We start from the raw sequence: 19,975 nt of genomic DNA, 5'->3' as shown, positions 1-19,975 counted from the left end.
TCCCCCGTGACCCGGACAGCTGGTCTGGCCCGTGGGTGATCTACGAGGGCCCCAGTGCCTACTCTGACCTGGCCTACCTGGAGCTACCCTCAGCTGGGGCCCCGTCGGCCGTGGCCTTCGCGTGTCTGTTTGAGTGTGGCACCAGCACGGCTTATGATGAGATCTCCTTCAGCATCTTCACCCTCTACGAGCTCATTGACAACCTGCCCCGCAGCACAAAGTCAGCCAGGAAAACACAGCCACCCAGCAACACACAGCCACCTAGCAACACACAGCCACCTAGCAACACACAGCCACCCAGCAACACACAGCCACCCAGCAACACACAGCCACCTAGCAACACACAGCCACCTAGCAACACACAGCCACCCAGCAACACACAGCCACCCAGCAACACACAGAAACCTAGCAACACACAGCCACCCAGCAACACACAGCCATCTAGCAACACACAGCCACCCAGCAACACACAGACCTTCCACAATACAACTCAACCCAGGGAAGAAAGACCAGCAGCGAGGAGGATGAGGAAGTTGTGTGGTCTTTGCAATGTTTCGTAACTGCTAATTAACCGTTAATCCTAGTGTTTTCTGCCCGTCTCCTTCTGCCTTGTGATAAAGTGTGTAACAGCACCATATTTAAACGCAGAGTGAATGATTCCTGTTCTGATGTTTTACATCTCGTGATATCAAGTCCATCCAGACCTAGTAACCCTCGACTTAATGCACATACAGGAAATGTAAATTATTCTGTGGATTATAATTAATGGACATTTTTGTAGGGGTTGATACATTTTTCATATGGGAAAATCAAGTCTGAAATTTCAAAAAGGAAATTACAAACTCCATAAGCTTTTTTAAACCTCAAATACACTACAAGTTTTGAATGTCATGCATTTCAGGAAAGTTCTCCTGCAACAGGGTGATCAAATGAAGATCTTCCTTCTCTATAACTCTGTTGAAATGCAGTTATTGCTGGATTGCTGTAATCGGCCATGATCACCACTAGATACTCACAAACATAACTTTGAACCATTCTTTATTAAACCAACCATTCTTCCTCTGCAGTATTTGTGTACTGATTGGTATACAACGTGGCCAAAAGTATGTGGACACCGGCTCGTCGAACATCTCATTCCAAAATCATGGGAATTAATATGGAATTGGTCCCCCCTTTGCTGCTATAACAGCCTCCACTCTTCTGGAAAGGCTTTCTACTAGATGTTGGAACATTGCTGCGGGACTTGCTTCCATTCAGCCACAAGAGCATTAGTGAGGTCGGGCACTGATATTGGGCGATTAGGCCTGGCTCTCAGTCAGCGTTCCAATTCATCTCAAAGGTGTTCAATGGGGTTTGAGGTCAGGGCTCTGTGCAGGCCAGTCAAGTTCTTCCACACCGATCTCAACAAACCATTTCTGTATGGACCTCCCTTTGTGCACGGGGGCATTGTCATGCTGAAACAAGAAAGGGCCTTCCCCAAACTGTTGCCACAAAGTTGGAAGCACAGAATCGTCTAGAATGTCATTGTATGCTGTAGCGTTAAGATTTCCCTTAACTGGAACTAATGGGCCTAGCCAGAACCATGAAAAACAGCCCCAGACCATTATTCCTCCTCCACCAAACTTTACAGTTGGCACTATGCATTTGGGCAGGTAGTGTTCTCCTGGCATTTGCCAAACCCAGATTCGTCCGTCGGACTGCCAGATGGTAAAGCGTGATTCATCACTCCAGAGAGGGACATTTCCACTGCTCCAGAGTCCAATGGTGGCGACCTTTACACCACTCCAGCCGACACTTGGCATTGCGCATGGTGATCTTAGGCCTGTGTGCAGCTACTCGGCCATGGAAACCCATTTAATGAAGCTCCCTACTAACAGTTATTGTCCTGACATTGCTTCAAGAGGCAGTTTGGAACTCGGTAGTGAGTGTTGCAACCGAGGATAGACAATTTTTACGTGCTTCAGCACTCTGCGGTCCCGTTCTGTGAGCTTGTATTGGCCTACCACTTCATGGCTGAGCCGTTGTTGCTCCTAGACGTTTCCACTTAACAATAACAGCACTTACAGCTGACCGAGGCAGCTCTAGCAGGGCAGAAATTTTACGAACTGACTTGTTGGAAAGGTGGCATCCTATGACGGTACCACATTGAAAGTAAGGCCATTCTACTGCCAATGTTTGACTATGGAGATTGCATGGCTGTGTGCTCGATTTTATACACCTCTCAGCAACGGGTGTGGCTGAAATATCCAAATCCACTAATTTGAAGGGGTGTCCACATATATATTTTGTATATATAGTGTATTTGCATGTGTGCGTGTCTTGAGATGTTTGCATGTGTGCGTGTCGTGTGTGAGATAATGTGCTTTTCCAACAACATGTACATTGTAAATTGATTTTAACTCATGACTGCGTCACCCTATACTATACACACAGACAACACACCATCTCGTAAGCATGTGTTCTACATTGTCACACTCACATTATCTAAAAGCGCTCAGTCAAGTTGTTTTCCTTCCTGGTGAAATGAAGGACAGATTAGAGAAAGGGAAGTGAGAGCTGACAGTGAGCTACGCTGAAGAAAAATACAGGATGACTTAGCGATAATCAGAGACCGACACATCAGCCTGTGTTGACTCTTGTGGCTGGTAAACAGGATGCTTAGAGAGCCCTGCAGCAGTTTGATTATCTGATGTCACACCAGCCATTTTGTACCAGAATGCTCGCCACACATGGGCTATCAAAGAGTTGATGTGGGATCACTGCTGTTTATAGCCTATTAGACGTGCAAGATTGTCTTAGCAACAGAGCCACTTATCCAAAGATGTTTTGAAGGCTTTACTCTGGTCACAACCTGTCCAGGGGTAACATCAGGCCAAAATATATTTACAATTTAATAGAGCTAAAAATAAAAAAACATGTCCGTTGTGCTTCTAGGCCGAACTGACATCCAACATTCTGTTATGCACCATCTGTGACATATCCAGCTGAGTGGAGGTTGCCGTGGGCAACTCCAAACCGCCCTGGGGGAGGGGCTTGCGATTGAGTGTGGCTGTCAATCTTTTCCGGAACACCCTGCACAGGAACACATAGATCAGCGGGTCCAGACACACGTTAGCGGCAGACAGCCAGAGAGTGGTCTCCTTGGCAACGTAGAGTGCGTTCTGCATCCGACAGTGGTTGGCTATGTTTCGGGTCTGGGTGAGAGTGTAGGGCACCCTGGCGAAATGAAAAGGGGCGAAACAAATGAAAAACACCCCCACCACCACAAAGACTTTGGCCTTGGTCCTGCGGCTGGCTGCTTTGGAGCCACTACGCGAGGCTTTGTAGGACTCGTAGACTTTCCGACTGATGAAGGTGTAACACAACAGCATCAGAACCAGTGTGCCCCAAAACACCACCTGGGGAGAGGAGGGAAAGACTCAGTAAAGCATCAAACAACGTCATCAGAAAAGTCCAGGCACTCGTGTGGGTATGAAAGTTAAAAAGCTTTTAATGTGTGGGCTGTCATTATTAAAATACACCAACGTTTATCGGAGTGTCAACATATAATCATTATAAATACTGAACAAAAATATAAACACAACATGCAACAATTTCAACGATTTTAGTGAGTTACAGTTCATATAAGGAAATCAGTCAACTGAAATAAGATTGATTAGGCCCTTACCTGGCAGAAGTAGTTGAAGCCCTCGTGCCACAGCATGCCGGCCTGACCCTTCAGAGAGGTACACTTCAGCCGGCCACCAGAGGGCGGCGGTGTGCGGTCACTCAGAATGGCATTGGGCAGAGCCAGAGACACCATCACAGTCCAGACGGCCGCACTCAAGGCCTGTCCCACCCCGACCCTCTGGAGGGCGCACTTCCCAAAGGGCCTGACTATCTTGAGGTAGCGGTCAAGGCTGATGAGCCCCAGGAGCAGGATGCTGATGTACATGGTGGTGTAGAAGAGGACGGCAGAGTAGCGACAGTAGAACGCACGCAGACGCCAGGAGCCCACGTCGGCGTCCGCGAGGACCTTCACTGGGATGGACAGAGTCATCAGCAGGTCCGCCACCACCTGTTGACAGACAGGTCATCACGTCAGTTATCAGTTCTATTGTTCAACTAAATTGGTGTTATCGCAGAAAATAAATGCTGGTTCCCTTACTACGTTCTTCAGGTAGACCACGAAGGTGGTGGTGCTGCGGATGTTGAAGAAGATCCATGCAGCCAGGCAGTTGAGTATTAGAGCAAACAGGAAGAGCGCGCTGTAGAGACAGGGGAAGACCACCGCTGTGACACTGGTGTCACGCACACACTTCAGAGACAGGTTTGATTGGCTGCTGTTCATCCTCACACCCAGCAGTACTTTGGAGAGAATAAAAAGATTGGATGAGCAGTATGGCCTACATTTCCCCATAGCAACATCCTCATAGTAGAGAGAGAGAGAGAGAGAGAGAGAGAGAGAGAGAGAGAGAGAGAGAGAGAGAGAGAGAGAGAGAGAGAGAGAGAGAGAGAGAGAGAGAGAGAGAGAGAGAGAGAGAGAGAGAGAGAGAGAGAGAGAGAGAGAGAGAGAGAGAGAGAGAGAGAGAGAGAGGGGTTATGTAGTAATTTACTCTATATTTAATTCACAGAAGGATCATTCAAAGGCATTTCTGAGAAACCACTTCCTGTCGGTTTCCAACCAGTGACACAGAGGATGAGCAAGTAATATGCAGCACAATTAGAGTCCACTTTTTCATAACACCCTTCACAATGTATGTTTTAAAATGTATTTAATATTAATTTGGACAATGTAAATACATCAAGTTAATGAGTTATGTATTCAAAGTCTCAAATCAAACTAATACAAGGTAATCTTTTTCTCTATCAACAAAAGGCTGTTTCTATACCTTCCAGTGAACCCACAATAAACTGACCACCAGGTTAGTAATAATAAGCCATTTAGCAGACGCTTTTATCCAAAGCAACTTACAGTCATGCGTGCATACATTTTTGTGTATGGGTGGTCCCGGGGTTCGAACCCACTACCTTGGCGTTACAAGCACCGTGCTCTACCAGCTGAGCTACAGAGGACCACTGTACAGAGCGCTTCAAGATATGCTGATGATAGACAGTACATTTACAGTGGCAGTCGTTTCCTACAACCTCCATCTGTCTCTCTCTGTATCTGCTTGGCCTGCCGCTTTACATAAGGAGTCCAAACAGCTTAGAATGACATTCAGTGCAGTAAAAGTTGTTATGGCAACCAAGGCACATTTTGGATCCATTTAGGGGTTTGTAGACCGATACTCAGAAGAGATGGATCCCTTTAAAATCATGTTTCTACAACTTCATGAGAAATTTGAGCCAAATACCTGAAAATACACTTGATGTCCCTACATGAATCTGCATTGATTCAGTCTGATTTGGACAGCTCACAAATAATGTGCTGTACTGTAGGCCATTCATTGAAAAACTAAATTGAGTTTTAAAAAATGCTTGAACGTATGTGCTTCCCTGTGACATTAAAATATTCAGTTGTTATGCAGAATTGTTATACACTGTCAAACATAAACATAAATTACATTATATGCAGGAATGAAAATGTCCTTACCCTCCTTTGATTGAAGTTTTGATTTTGAAGATGTGAAATTCACTGGAACAAACAATATGAAGAGAAAAACTCAGCAGTCTTCCCTCAATATGAAAAAGTGAAATATCCAATTCACCTGTTTTCCTTACAATCTTTCCAAGACTTAACAATTTCACTTTACTTGCAACGGTCACATTGGTTTTCACACCTACCAACAAAACTGTCCATTGGAGCGTACTGTATGTCTGTGTGATGCTCTTTTCTATGGGTTGTTCTGCATAAAGCTAGTGTGTGGCTGTCTCGTCACAATCCCAATGACTTTGCCAGTGTGTGACTTTGCCTGTGTGAATGAGTCTGTACTTCCTCTCTTCCTGTTTAATTATCCACTGAGAGGTTAGTTCTGCTTGGTGCCAGTCTCCCAGTGCCAGTGTGCGTCAGTTTCACTAGTTGGTGAGTGAGCGGCGAACGCAGCAGGCAGGACACACTTCCTGACTGTGATCTTATGAGACCCCCGGGCCCCGGGCCCCGGGCCGCACCCCATCCACTCTCCCTGGCCAAGTCCTCCCATTCCTTTCTCTTTACTAAGTTCAAGGCCCTGTCTTAATGATGCCAAACCAGAGCAAAAGGGGCAGTGTAGTGGTGAGCATGCAAAAATCATTCATCTCTGCTGATTGCTTACTGTCTTCAACTGTGTATCTGTGGGGCCGTCTCATCTCCAGACAGGTTTTGATTGAATAGGGCCCAGAGTCCGCAGCACCCTGTCCACTACGGCAGTGTGCATGGTAGTAGTGTGCAGGGTAGTGTGCATTGTAGTGTGCATGGCAGTGTGCATGGTAGTAGTGTGCAGGGTAGTGTGCATGGCAGTGTGCATGGCAGTGTGCATGGCAGTGTGCACGCAATGCAGAGTCGGAGTAAGCATGCAACAGATATCTCAATGCCTCCGTTTCCTTCTATTAGAATGTGTTTGTTTGTGTGTGTGTGTGTGTGTGTGTGTGTGTGTGTGTGTGTGTGTGTGTGTGTGTGTGTGTGTGTGTGTGTGTGTGTGTGTGTGTGTGTGTGTGTGTGTGTGTGTGTGTGCTATTCTATATGTGTGTTTCTGTGTTTCTTTGACTTGGAGTGTTTGTTTTGTTGTGTATTCTCTAAAACCCACAGTGGTGGAAAAAGTACCCAATTGTCATGCTTGAGTGAAAGTATAGATACCTTAATAGAAAATGACTCAAGGAAAAGTGAAAGTCACCCAGTAAAATAGTACTTGAGTAAAAGTCTAAAAGTATTTGGTTTTAAATATACTTAAGTATCAAAAGTATGTGCAATTGCTAAAATATACTTAAGTATCAAAAGTAGAAGTAAAAGTATAAATCATTTCAAATTCCTTATATAAAGCAAAGCAGACGGCACCATTTTCTTGTTTTTAAAATGTACAGATAGCCAGGGGTACATTCCAACACTCAGACATAATTTACAAAAGATGCATTTGTGTTTAGTGAGTCCTCCAGACCAAGGCAGTAGGGATGACAACGTGTTATCTTGATAAGTGAGTGAATTTCACAATTTTCATGTCCTGCTAAGCATTCAAAATGTAATGAGTACTTTGGGTTGTCAGGGAAAATGTATGGAGTAAAAAGTACAATATATTCTTTAGGAATGTAGTGAAGTAAAAGTAGTCAAGAATATAAATAGTAAAGTAAAATACAGATACCCCCAAAAAACTACTTAAGTAGTACTTTAAAGTATTTTTACTCAAGTACTTTACACCACTGAAAACCCACCATCATTCCGTGTAGCATGCAGCTGAATCATGTATATGCTGGGAGTATTAGGGCTGATATCAGTGGTGGAAAAAGTACCCAACTGTCATTCTTTAGTAAAAGTAAAGATACCTTAATAGAAAATTACTCAAGTATGGTTTTAAATATACCTAAGTATCAAAAGTAATTGTAATTGCTCAAATATACTTAAGTATCAAAAGGAAAAGTATAAAGCATTTCAAATTCCTTATATTAAGCAAACCAGAAGGCACAAGTTTTTGTTTTTTTAAATTTACGAATAGCCAGAGGCAAACTCCAACACTCACACATTTACAGACAAAGTATTTGTGTTTAGTGAGTCCGCCAGATCAGAGGCAGTAGAGATGGCCAGGGATGTTCTCTTGATAAGTGTGTGAATTTGACCATTTTCCTGTCCTGCTAAGCGTTCAAACTGTATCGAGTACTTTTCGGTGTCAGGGAAAATTTATTTAGTAAAAAGTACATTATTTTCTTTAGTAGTAAAGTAAAAGTTGTCAAAAATATAAATAGTAAAGTAAAGTGCAGATACCCCAAAAAACTACTTAAAAGTTTTTTTTTGTTTTACTTAAGGACTTCATACCACTGCTATGAGACATGGGCTTGCTGAAGCTTAAGGTTTTTCACAACTGCGATGTCACTGCTACATTGTTGCTACATGATTTAGTAATCAAATATCTGACTTCCTGTGTAATAGTGCTTTTGGAAGGAGGCCAGCAGTGAGTGACACTTCTTTCCCTCAAAATATCCAACAACTGTTTGTTACAAAATATGCATAACCATGACGATAATAGTTCCTCAACCACTGAGGAACATGTGTGAAATAAAGACAAAACAGACAAACTTCTATTATGGTCATTCACTGAAGTTTTAAAGGTTATTTATAGAAGGGCTTAAATAGGTCAGTTGTGTATTGCATATGAAATACCATTACTATTACTACTATTATCATTGTTTTGATGCACTCCAGTGTCACGTTCGTTGAGAGACGGGTCAGACCAAGGTGCAGCGTGAAAAGCGTACGTGTTTATTAACTAAATAAACATACAACGTAACGTGAAGTCCTCCGGCTATGCACATACAAGCCGAACAGGAACAAGATCCCACAACATAGGTAGGCAAACAGGCTACCTAAGTATGATCCCCAATCAGAGACAACGAGCGACAGCTGTCTCTGATTGGGAATCACACCCGGCCAAACATAGAAATATCAACCTAGAACTGCAACATAGAAATAGACTAATAGAACATAAACATAGAATATATAACATAGAAACTCACGCCCTGACCAAACCAACTAAAGACAACCGGCCTCTCAAGGCCAGGGTGTGACATCCAGTGACTACATTGGCAAGTGCAGTTCTTAGGTTAGGCCTACATAACACTAGAGGAAATAGACTAATAATAATATAATATAATATGCCATTTAGCAGACGCTTTTATCCAAAGTGACTTACAGTCATGCGTGCATACATTTTTACGTATGGGTGGTCCCAGGGATCGAACCCACTACCCTAATCAGGTGATCTTGCCCGCTGGAAACACCACGTCATTGCAACGTGGATGATTAGGTCCTATTTGGTTGAGATGTTGATCAATGACATTACAACCTATTTTCATCCACTCAAAAAGACAGCCAAAAGTTAGTTGAATTTCCAATGTGTTAATACTATGCTTTCAACCATCTAAAAGCACAACCAAATATCATTAGAAAAACAATGTCAGATTTATGGTTTAGTTGTCACCCAAATGTGTTATCACTGCGCTTTCAACCATTTAAAAGCACAACAAAGTTCTAATGGGGAATACAATGTCAGATATTTTGTATTTGTACAACAATTCGATGTGTTATCACTGTGCTTCATCTAATAGCACAACCAAATGACCTGGATTACAGTTGATATTACATTAAAGTACATGGTGCAAGTGATCAATGTTGTTCTATATACTGTGCAGATTATTATTTCCACAGACCTGTGACCTTTGCATGCTATTTATAGTTACGTAACCTTAAAATGTAGCCATGGATGTGTTACTGATTTTAAGGTTGAATAAATACTGTTACATTAGTGTGTAAGATAGCCTTAACTTATTACTGCTATTTACTGTATTGCAAAAGTAATATTGAATTGTGTTCAGTTGTCAATGCAACCAAATATCAACATTTGAAAGACATACAGTTGAAATCGAAAGTTTACATACACTTAGGTTGGAGTCATTCAAACTCGTTTTTCAACCACTCCACAAATGTATTTTTAACAAACTATAGTTTTGGCAAGTCGTTTAGGACATCTACATTGTGCATGACACAAGTAATTTTTCCAACAATTGTTTACAGACAGATTATTTCACTTATAATTCACTGTATCACAATTCCAGTGGGTCAGAAGTTTACATACATTAAGTTGACTGTGCCTTTAAACAGCTTGGAAAATTCCAGAAAATGATGTCATGTCTTTAGAAGCTTCTGATAGGCTAATTGACATCATTTTAGTCAATTGGAAGTGTACCTGTGGATGTATTTCAAGGCCTACCTTCAAACTCAGTGCCTCTTTGCTTGACATCATGGGAAAATCAAAAGACATCAGCCAAGACCTCAGAAAGAAAATTGTAGACCTCCACAAGTCTGGTTCATCCTTGGGAGCAATTTCCAAACGCCTGAAGGTACCACGTTCATCTGTACAAACAATAGTATGCAAGTATAAACACCATGGGACCACGCAGCCATCATACCACTGAGGAAGGAGACGCGTTATGTCTTCTAGAGATGAACGTACTTTGGTGCGAAAAGTGCAAATCAATCAGGTGGTCCTCTGTAGCTCAGCTGGTAGAGCATGGCGCTTGTAACGCCAAGGTAGTGGGTTCAATCCCCGGGACCACCCATACACAAAAATGTATGCACGCATGACTGCAAGTCGCTTTGGATAAAAGCGTCTGCTAAATGGCAGATTATTATTATTAACAGCAAAGGACCTTGTGAAGATGCTGGAGGAAACAGGTACAAAAGTATCTATATCCATAGTAAAACGAGTCCTATGTCAACATAACCTGAAAGGCCGCTCAGCAAGGAAGAAGCCACTGCTCCAAAACCGCCATAAAAAAGCCAGACTACGGTTTGCAACTGCACATGGGGACAAAGATCATACTTTTTGGAGAAATGTCTTCTGGTCTGATGAAACAAAAATAGAACTGTTCGGCCATAATGACCATCGTTATGTTTGGAGGAAAAAGGGGGACGCTTGCAAGCCGAAGAACACCATCCCAACCATGAAGCAAGGGGGTGGCAGCATCATGCTGTGGGGGTGCTTTGCTGCAGGAGGGACTGGTGCACTTCACAAAATAGATGGCATCGTGAGGAAGGAACATTTTGTGGATATATTGAAGCAACATCTCAAGACATCAGTCAGGAAGTTAAAGCTTGGTCGCAAATGGGTCTTCCAAATGGACAATGACCCCAAGCATACTTCCAAAGTTGTGGCAAAATGGCTTAAGGACAACAAAGTCAAGGTATTGGTAGTGGTCATCACAAAGCCCTGACCTCAATCATATAGACAATTTGTGGGCAGAACTGAAAAAGCGTGTGCGAGCAAGGAGGCCTACAAACCTGACTCAGTTACACCAGCTCTGCCAGGAGGAATGGGCCAAAATTCATCCAACTTATTGTGGGAAGCTTGTGGAAGGCTACCCAAAACGTTTGCCCCAAGATAAACAATTTAAAGGCAATGCTACCAAATACTCATTGACTGTATGTAAACTTCTGAACCACTGGGAACGTGATGAAATAAATAAAAGCTGAAATAAATCATTCTCTCTACTATTATTCTGACATTTCACATTTTTAAAATAAAGTGGTGATCCTAACTGACCTAAGACAGGGAATTTTTACTAGGATTAAATGTCAGGAATTGTGAAAAACTGAGTTTAAATGTATTTGGCTAAGGTGTATGTAAACTTCCGACTTCAACTGTATACATTTTGTGCCACTGACTTAGTCTGGATTTAATTCCAGTTTGTCTACAAATTAATATATGAAATGTTGGATTCACGTCTCCACCTCAACCAAGAATCGAAGTTAAAGAATAGGACTACCATTTTTTTCAATTTTCGCCTAAAATGACATACCCAAATCTAATTGCCTGTAGCTCAGGACCTGAATCAAGGATATGCATATTCTTGATATCATTTGAAAGGAAACACTTTGAAGTTTTGTGGAAATGTGAAATTGGGGCGGCAGGTAGTTTAGTGGTTAAGAGCGTTGTGCCAGTAACCGAAAGGTCGCTGGTTCTAATCCCCGAGCCGACTAGGTGAAAAATCTGTCGATGTGCCCTTGAGCAAGGCACTTAACCCTAATTGCTCATGTAAATCGCTCTGGATAAGAGCGTCTGCTAAATGACAAAAAAAAAAAATCCACGTCACAATACGTTGACAAATTACGTTGAAACAACGTTGATTCAACCAGTTTGTGCCCAGTGGGTGGCTTTACATGCTCTGTGATAACAAGCTAAAGTAAGAGTGAACTAACAGCTTACATTTACATTTTAGTCATTAATCAGACACTCTAATCCAGAGTGATTTACAGTAAGTGCATCCATCTTAAGATAGCTAGGTGAGACAACCACATATATCACAGTCATTGTAAGTACATTTTTACTCATTAAAGCTGCTCCTCTCAAACTTGCTCTCCAACAAAGATGGGTAGAAAGATTTAAACAAGTATAGAACAAAAGAAAACCAATCTAAGACAAAGTTGTTTAGTTTTCCTCAGAAAGTTTTATTCAAATCCCTTATTTAGCCTTCAATATGTTTTTGTCTCAATTAAAGAAATGTCCAATTGGATGATACTCCTTCCTGTCTATGTTGAGCGGTACTCTGTGGTGCCTGATGTTATTTGTGCAGGTGTCCCTCCTCGGTTCAGCATCCCATCAGTTTCTCTCTGAACTCCCTGCACAGGAAGAAGTAGAGGAGTGGGTCCAGGCAGATGTTGGTGGAGGACAGCCACAGGGTCACCTTTTGAGCGATCTTAATGGAGACTTGAGAACAGGCCTCGTCATCGTTGGTCTGTTGAAGGGTGTGTGGGATCCGCACGATGTGTAATGGAATGAAGCACACAGAGAACACGACCAGAACCAGGAAGACACGTACCTTTGTCTTTTGCTTGCCCTGGCTGTTGTTGCTGCCAGAGTTTCTGAAGGACTGGAGGACCTTGATGGTGATGCAGATGTAGCAAACTACAACCAGTATGCTCACGGCCCAGAACAAGACATCCATTGACACAACCACAACTGTGTGAAGTCTGATCCCGGCTGGGCTCTTCATGGACATACAGGAAGCGTCCGTCTTGTTGCTGGCACCCTGATTGGTCAGGATAATGGTAGGGAGAGCAGTGGCTCCAAACAGCGCCACCCACACAAAGGTAGACAGTACCTTACCGAAGACAAGGTTCTGACCCAACAACCTGCCACAGGGCCTGACGATCTTGAAGAAGCGGTCCAGGCTGATGAGGCCCAGTAGAGTGATGCTCGTGTACATGCATGTGTAGAAGATGACTCCTGAGTAGCGACAGGAGAATGCTCGTAACCCCACAGATGACATAGGAAGTTTACTGGCCGCAATGAGAGGCATGGTCAGGGTCATGAGAAGGTCAGCGGCCACAAGGTTCTTCAAATACACCATAAAGGTGGAGGTTGAGCTCAGGTGCAGGGAGACCCAGGACGCGACCCCATTCAACAGCAAGGCAAGCGGGAACATTACAAAGTACAGACATGGGATAACCACATCTAGGTCGTCATAATTGAAAAAGCCACAGTCCAGAAGAGGGGGGGATGCCAGGTTAGATGTCAGGTTAGATGTCAGGTTGGATGCCAGGTTGGATGCCAGGTTAGATGCCAGGTTAGATGTCAGGTTAGATGTCAGGTTGGATGTCAGGTTGGATGTCAGGTTAGATGTCAGGTTAGATGTCAGGTTAGATGCCAGGTTGGATGCCAGGTTAGATGCCAGGTTAGATGTCAGGTTAGATGCCAGGTTAGATGCCAGGTTGGATGTCAGGTTGGATGTCAGGTTAGATGCCAGGTTAGATGTCAGGTTAGATGCCATGTTAGATGCCATGTTAGATGCCAGGTTAGATGCCAGGTTAGATGTCAGGTTAGATGTCAGGTTAGATGCCACGTTAGATGCCAGGTTAGATGCCAGGTTAGATGCCATTGTAGCATCTGAAAAGGGAGAAGAAAAGTTATGGAAATATCTCAGTCTAATCCATTGTCTGCCAAATGAGGAACTTATTCAAGGGCTCTCCTTGGTCAATACAAAAACATGCAAAATGAAGACATTGAGGAAAACCTTTGAATCCCCTTGCATCATTTAACATGATTTGCATTACTTTTGTTATCTTATAGACCTGCATCTACATCACTGAAGTACCCCCACCTCTGTCCCTGTCTTTTGTTAGCATTAGCTTATAGACCTGTATCTACATCACTGAACTACCCCCTCCTCTGTCCCTATCTTTTGTTAGCATTAGCTTATAGACCTGTATCTACATCATCACTGAAGTACCCCCACCTCTGTCCCTGTCTTTTGTTAGCATTAGCTTATAGATCTGTATCAACATCACTGAACTACCCCCTCCTCTGTCCCTATCGTCTGTTAGCATTAGCTTATAGACCTGTATGTAAATCCTCACTGAACTACCCCCACCTCTGTCCCTGTCTTTTGTTAGCATTAGCTTATAGACCTGTATGTAAATCCTCACTGAACTACACCCACCTCTGTCCCTATCTAAGTTACATACATAGGAGTACTTGCCAGTTTCTTTCTTTAAACAATTGGGGCCAAAGCCCTGAGAACCATTGATAGTAACAAGGGAGTGTATGTTGCTTGATACATTCATTTTCAGCTAGTGTACAATACCATGTCAATTGAATATTGAACATAACGGATACCTTAAAACAATCATCTCACTATTTGGAATGGTGGGAGTTATTTTAATGATTTGAAGTGACAACCAACTGAAGTAGGACTGAAGCACTGAGACTGGAGTGAATGCTGACAGGTGTAGTGTTTAGATAGCAGTGCTAATTAGTTTTTCCCTCTGCCTAGGCTCTTTCATTCATTTGCGTTAAGCATTAGTAGTTAATACAATTATTCAAGTCAATGTAGTTGGTGTCATCTGAATTATATTTCACTTAAATGGACGTTACGAAACTCACTTCGTAGTCTGCGCTCCAGCAGGTATATCTCACTGGTCATCCCCAAAGCCAACACCTCTTTTGGCCGCCATTCCTTCCAGTTCTCTGCTGCTAATGACTGGAACGAACTGCAAAAATCTCTGAAGCTGGAGACTCTTATCTCCCTCACTAACTTTAAGCATCAGTTGTCAGAGCAGCTTACCGATCACTGCACCTGTACACAGCCCATTCTGTAATTAGCCCACCCAACTACCTCATCCCCATATTGTTATTTATTTTGCTCATGTGCACCCCAGTATCTCTATTTGCACATCATCTTCTGCATATCTATCATTCCAGTGTTAATACTAATTGTAATTATTTTGCACTATGGCCTATTTATTGCCTTACCTCCATAACTTACTACATTTGCACACACTGTATATATATTTTCTATTGTGTTATTGACTGTATGTTTTGTTTATCCCATGTGTAACTCTGTGTTGTTGTTGTTTTTATCGCACTGCTTTGCTTTATCTTGGCCAGGTCGCAGTTGTAAATGAGAACTTGTTCTCAACTGGCTTACCTGGTTAAATAAAGGTGAAATAAATAAACTTCAGATAGCTGTTTCTGAGCACTAATGAAATCATACAACTTTTTTTCCTCCATTGATAGAAATCTCTTAGAAGCCAACCCACAAATCTGTGTAAAGAATCATGAATGTTTTATAACTCTTTATTACATATTTAGAAACTATAGAATCTGTAAACAAATGAATAACAATTTATATCAATTTATATATATTAACTGTACGTATAAACACATTATAATTCATTTTAAGTGTACCTTGATGAAGCAATGCATAAAACAGCTCAGAGTAAAGATAAGAAGAGACAAAACTAAAAGATTTACTCACCTATCTGAAGACGATCAGTGATCAGACAGGACAGTACTGTGGAACTCTGTCACAGCGCCAGTGTACAGTATATGAGACTCACACCTTGAATTTCCCTTGAATTACCCAAGAAGGCTGTACATGTCCAGACAGATGCAAATCCAGGGAAATAGAGTGCCACTAAAGCAACAGTGAGACCAGGTTATGCTATTGTGACTCTCTGATGTAGTGTATGATTTGCCCAACATTATTTGACCCAAAATAGTCTCGTTTTGACATATTGTAGATTAACCTGGCAACCATAAATATATCTGAAAGCTAATAGGCCCACTATATTCCTTTATTGGTATGTTTTTAAATAGTATACAATATACTTTACTTGTCCATTTACATGGAAATTCATTTTGTGAATTCAACATACAAACATAAACAATACACCATAGTAACACAATATGGAAAACACCGGAAAGCTAATAGTTAGCCTAATGCACACATATTCAGTCAATAGTTTTTTCCCCCTCATCAATCTACACACAATACCCCATACTGGCAAAGTAAAACAAAAACAAAAGAATAACTGAAATATCACATTTACATAAGTATTCAAACCCTTTATTCAGTACTTTGTTGAAGCACCTTTAGCAGCGATTACAGCCTCGAGTCTTCTTGGGAATGACGCTACAAGCTTGGCACACGTGTATTTGGGGAGTTTCTCCCATTCTTCACTGCAGATCCTCTCAAGCTCTGTCAGGTTGGATGGGGAGCATCGCTGCACAGCTATTTTCAGGTCTCTCCAGAGATGTTCGATCGGGTTCAAGTCCGGGCTCTGGCTGGGCCACTCAAGGACATTCAGAGACTTGTCCTGAAGCCACTCCTGCGTTGTCTTGGATGTGTGCTTAGGGTCGTTGTCCTGTTGGAAGGTGAACCTCGCCCCATTCTGAGGTCCTGAGCGCTCTGGAGAATGTTTTCATCAAGGATCGATCTGTACTTTGCTCTGCTCATCTTTCCTTTGATCCTGACCAGTCTCCCAGTCCCTGATGCTGAACCCCCCCCCCCCCCCCCCCAGCATGACGCTGCCACCATCATGCTTCACCGTAGGGAGAGTGCCAGGTTTCCTCCAGCCGTCACGCTTGGAATTCAGGCCAAAGAGTTCAAACTTGGTTTCATCAGACCAGAGAATTGTGTTTCTCATGGTCGGAGTCCTTTAGGTGCCTTTTGGCAAACTCCAAGCAGGCTGTCATGTGCCTTTTACTGAGGAGTGGCTTCCGTCTGGCCACTCTACCATAAAGGCCTGATTGGTGGAGTGCTGCAGAGATGGTTGTCCTTCTGGAAGGTTCTCCCATCTACACAGAGGAACTGTGTCAGAGTGACCATCGGGTTCTTGGTCACCTCCCTGACCAAGGCCCTTCTCCCCCGATTGCTCAGTTTGGCCTTGTGGACAGCTCCAGAAAGAGTGTTGGTGGTTCCAAACGTCTTCCATTTAAGAACAATGGAAGCCATTGGGTTCTTGGGGACCTTCAATGCTGCAGAAATGTTTTGGTACCCTTCCCCAGATCTGTGCCTCGACACAATCCTGTCTCGGAGCTCTATGGACAATTCCTTCGACATCATGGCTTGGTTTTTGCTCTGACGTTCACTGTCAACTGTGGAACCTTATATAGACAGGTGTTTGCCTTTCCAAATCATGTCCAATCAATTTAATTTACCACAGGTGAACTCCAATCAAGTTGTAGAAACATCTCAAGGATGATCAATGGAAACAGGATGCACCTGAGCTCAATTTCGAGTCTCATAGCAAAGGGTCTGAATACTTATGTAAATAAGGTATTTCTGTTTTTTGTTTTATTTGATAAATTAGCAAAAAGTTATAAAAACCTGTTTTTGTGTCATCATTATGGGGTATTGTGTGTAGATTTATGCTGAAAAAAATATATTTAATCAATTTTAGAATAAGGCTTTAATGTAACAAACAAAAAGTAAAGTGGTCTGAATACTTTCCGACTGCACTGTAACTAGTAGGATAGTACATCACACCCTGTGGATTCATTTCTAATATTACTAGTAGGATAGTACATCACACCCTGTGGATTCATTTCTAATATTACTAGTAGGATACTACATCACACCCTGTGGATTCATTTCTAATATTACTAGTAGGATACTACATCACACCCTGTGGATTCATTTATAATATGACCAGTAGGATAGTACATCACACCTGGTGGATTAATTACTAATATAACTAGTAGGATAGTACATCACACCCTGTGGATTCATTTCTAATATTACTAGTAGGATAGTACATCACACCCTGTGGATTCATTTCTAATATAACTAGTAGGATAGTACATCACACCCTGTGGATTCATTTCTAATATAACTAGTAGGATAGTACATCACACCCTGTGGATTCATTTCTAATATTACTAGTAGGATAGTACATCACACCTGGTGGATTAATTACTAATATAACTAGTAGGATAGTACATCACACCCTGTGGATTCATTTCTAATATTACTAGTAGGATAGTACATCACACCCTGTGGATTCATTTCTAATATAACTAGTAGGATACTACATCACACCCTGTGGATTCATTTATAATATGACCAGTAGGATAGTACATCACACCTGGTGGATTAATTACTAATATAACTAGTAGGATAGTACATCAGACATTGTGTAATAACCCTAACCCTCTAATATAACTAGTAGGATAGTTAACCCTCCACCAGGGGGCAGTATGATAATCTGTGAAACTGAACTTCACACAACAGAAAGTAGATCATTCCGAAAAGTTTTAATTTTCTATACAGGCACAGGAGTCTCCCTGGGGAGTCTCCTGTGTTGGGGTCTGATCCTCTGTTGTGTTGGTGCCGGACCCTTTCCCAGTGAGCCAGCTACAGGTCCCAGGTGGGAGACGGAACGTCTTGAACAGGTTGGTCCTGAAGGATTTACAGAGGAAGAAGTAGATGAGAGGGTCCAGACAGACGTTCATGGCTGACATCCACAAGGTGATCTTTTTAGAGATCCGTAAGGTGGCCTTAGTGCAGCTGGTCGTTGAGGTAACCTGAAGCTGGGTGTAAGGTATACGTACGGCGTGGTATGGGCCGAAACACACCAGGAAAACCACCAGAACCAAAAACACCCTCACTTTGGTTTTATGCCTCCCCTCGTCATTGCTGCTTCCTGATTTCCTGTATGATTGAACAACTTTTCTCGCTATGCATATGTAACAGAAACAAATAAGAACAAACACCATCCAGAAGATCGCGCTGTTGAAAATGACCACACCTCTGTGAAAAGCCTGTCCTGCATCGCTCTTCATTTTCATACAGTATTCTTTAGTCTTGTTTGTGGGAACCTGATTGGTCAGGATCATGGTTGGAATGACATTAGTGGCCAACAGCACCACCCAGATGGAAGCAGACAGCACTTTGCCGAAGACCAGGTTCTGACCCAACAACCTGCCACAGGGCCTGACGATCTTGAAGAAGCGGTCCAGACTGATGAGGCCCAGTAGAATGATGCTCATGTACATACAGAGGTAGAAAATAACATCAGAGTAGCGACAGGTAAAGGCCTTCAGAGTCAGAGGAGCACTGGGCAGGATAGTGGCTGCTTTGAGAGGGATGGTCAGGGTCATGAGAAGGTCAGTGACCACAAGGTTCTTCAGATACACCATGAAGGTGGACGTTGAGCGAAGTTGCATGCAGACCAAGACTGCTACCCCATTGATGATGAGGGCTGGGATGAACAACAGGAAGTAGAGACTTGATATAGCCATATTTATGGTATCTTCATTATAACCACAGTCCAGTGGAGGGGGAAGTGATGCCATTGTGGCTACTAGTTTTGAGGAATCTGCAAATGAGGTTAGCAAGAAAAATTATTAAAATAATAATTAATTCATAGATTAAAGGGGAAATCTGCATTGGTACATCAATTTTTGGAATTTTGAATAAATGATATGTAGCCATTGCTTCTTGAAGAATATAATTTAAGAATATAAATGGAGCATGTGCTTATTTCAACTATCATACCCCAAGAAGAAATAATTGGAAAAGCAACAATCATAGCAAAATATCAACTTAATTCTTATCAAAACATCATTTCACATCCAATTAATGTTATCTGAAATGACAAAATTACCAAAACAGACTGCTATTTTACCAAAATGACCGTTAACCTCAATTCCATATGTTAATAATCTAACATATGGAATTGTTTTAAGATGGTCATACCATGGATCATTTAGCTATTTGATTTGGAATTTTAGGATGCCTTTAGGTATAGAAAAATACATAGAAAAGTTATTTGATAAAATATTGAATCTGGCCTTTCCTATTATAGCCCACGCATTGAATAACACATTCATAAATGTCAAAAAAGACAGTAAAAAAAATTAATAATAAGAAATAAGGTTTTGAAGTGTCTGTCCTATATGTAGGAAGTTTAGGAAATATTGTAGTTTTTTTGGACACATATTTAACCCCTTATTTTTGTTAGCACAAAACTACCTCCATACTTCCATTCATTTGCATGGGTTACCTTCCGACGAGTCCCGTGAAACTTGTG

The 19,975-nt window shown here is 42.1% G+C and overlaps 3 protein-coding genes and 1 pseudogene across 4 annotated transcripts in view; 1 reads left to right on the top strand and 3 right to left on the bottom strand.

Moving 5' to 3' along the window:
• The window catches only part of neu4 (sialidase 4), a 3,569-nt gene extending 1,499 nt beyond the window's left edge, over positions 1 to 2,070 (top strand). The window contains exon 3 of the mRNA XM_084143477.1: positions 1 to 2,070. This exon is cut by the window's left edge and continues 609 nt beyond it. Coding sequence (XP_083999603.1) covers positions 1 to 560 — 560 coding nt within the window. The 3' untranslated portion in view covers positions 561 to 2,070.
• An 85-nt stretch (positions 2,071 to 2,155) lies between these two features.
• On the bottom strand, positions 2,156 to 5,846 carry LOC311101706 (P2Y purinoceptor 13-like). Its single transcript, XM_084142858.1, has 4 exons — positions 5,576 to 5,846; positions 4,148 to 4,347; positions 3,668 to 4,057; positions 2,156 to 3,398 (listed from the first exon to the last, which is right to left on the bottom strand). The coding sequence occupies exons 2-4, from the start codon at positions 4,328 to 4,330 to the stop codon at positions 2,931 to 2,933; spliced, it is 1,041 nt and encodes a 346-aa protein (XP_083998984.1). The 5' UTR covers positions 4,331 to 4,347; positions 5,576 to 5,846; the 3' UTR covers positions 2,156 to 2,930.
• A 6,403-nt stretch (positions 5,847 to 12,249) lies between these two features.
• Positions 12,250 to 13,539, bottom strand: LOC311102039 (P2Y purinoceptor 13-like; the record flags this gene model as incomplete). The annotated part of the gene is made up of 1 exon (XM_084143255.1): positions 12,250 to 13,539. The coding sequence occupies one exon, from the start codon at positions 13,537 to 13,539 to the stop codon at positions 12,250 to 12,252; it is 1,290 nt and encodes a 429-aa protein (XP_083999381.1).
• Positions 13,540 to 18,197: 4,658 nt separating this feature from the next.
• LOC311102038 (P2Y purinoceptor 13-like) lies at positions 18,198 to 19,291 on the bottom strand (annotated as a pseudogene). The gene has a single exon. The product of its transcript is annotated as a P2Y purinoceptor 13-like (transcript).
• Positions 19,292 to 19,975: the final 684 nt, after the last annotated feature.

The sequence above is a fragment of the Coregonus lavaretus genome (assembly GCF_964263955.1).
Source record: "Coregonus lavaretus genome assembly, chromosome: 26".
Taxonomy (NCBI): Eukaryota; Metazoa; Chordata; class Actinopteri; order Salmoniformes; family Salmonidae; genus Coregonus; species Coregonus lavaretus.
The sequence above is the reverse complement of the archived record's forward strand: the minus strand, read 5'-3'. Positions and strand labels throughout refer to the sequence as shown.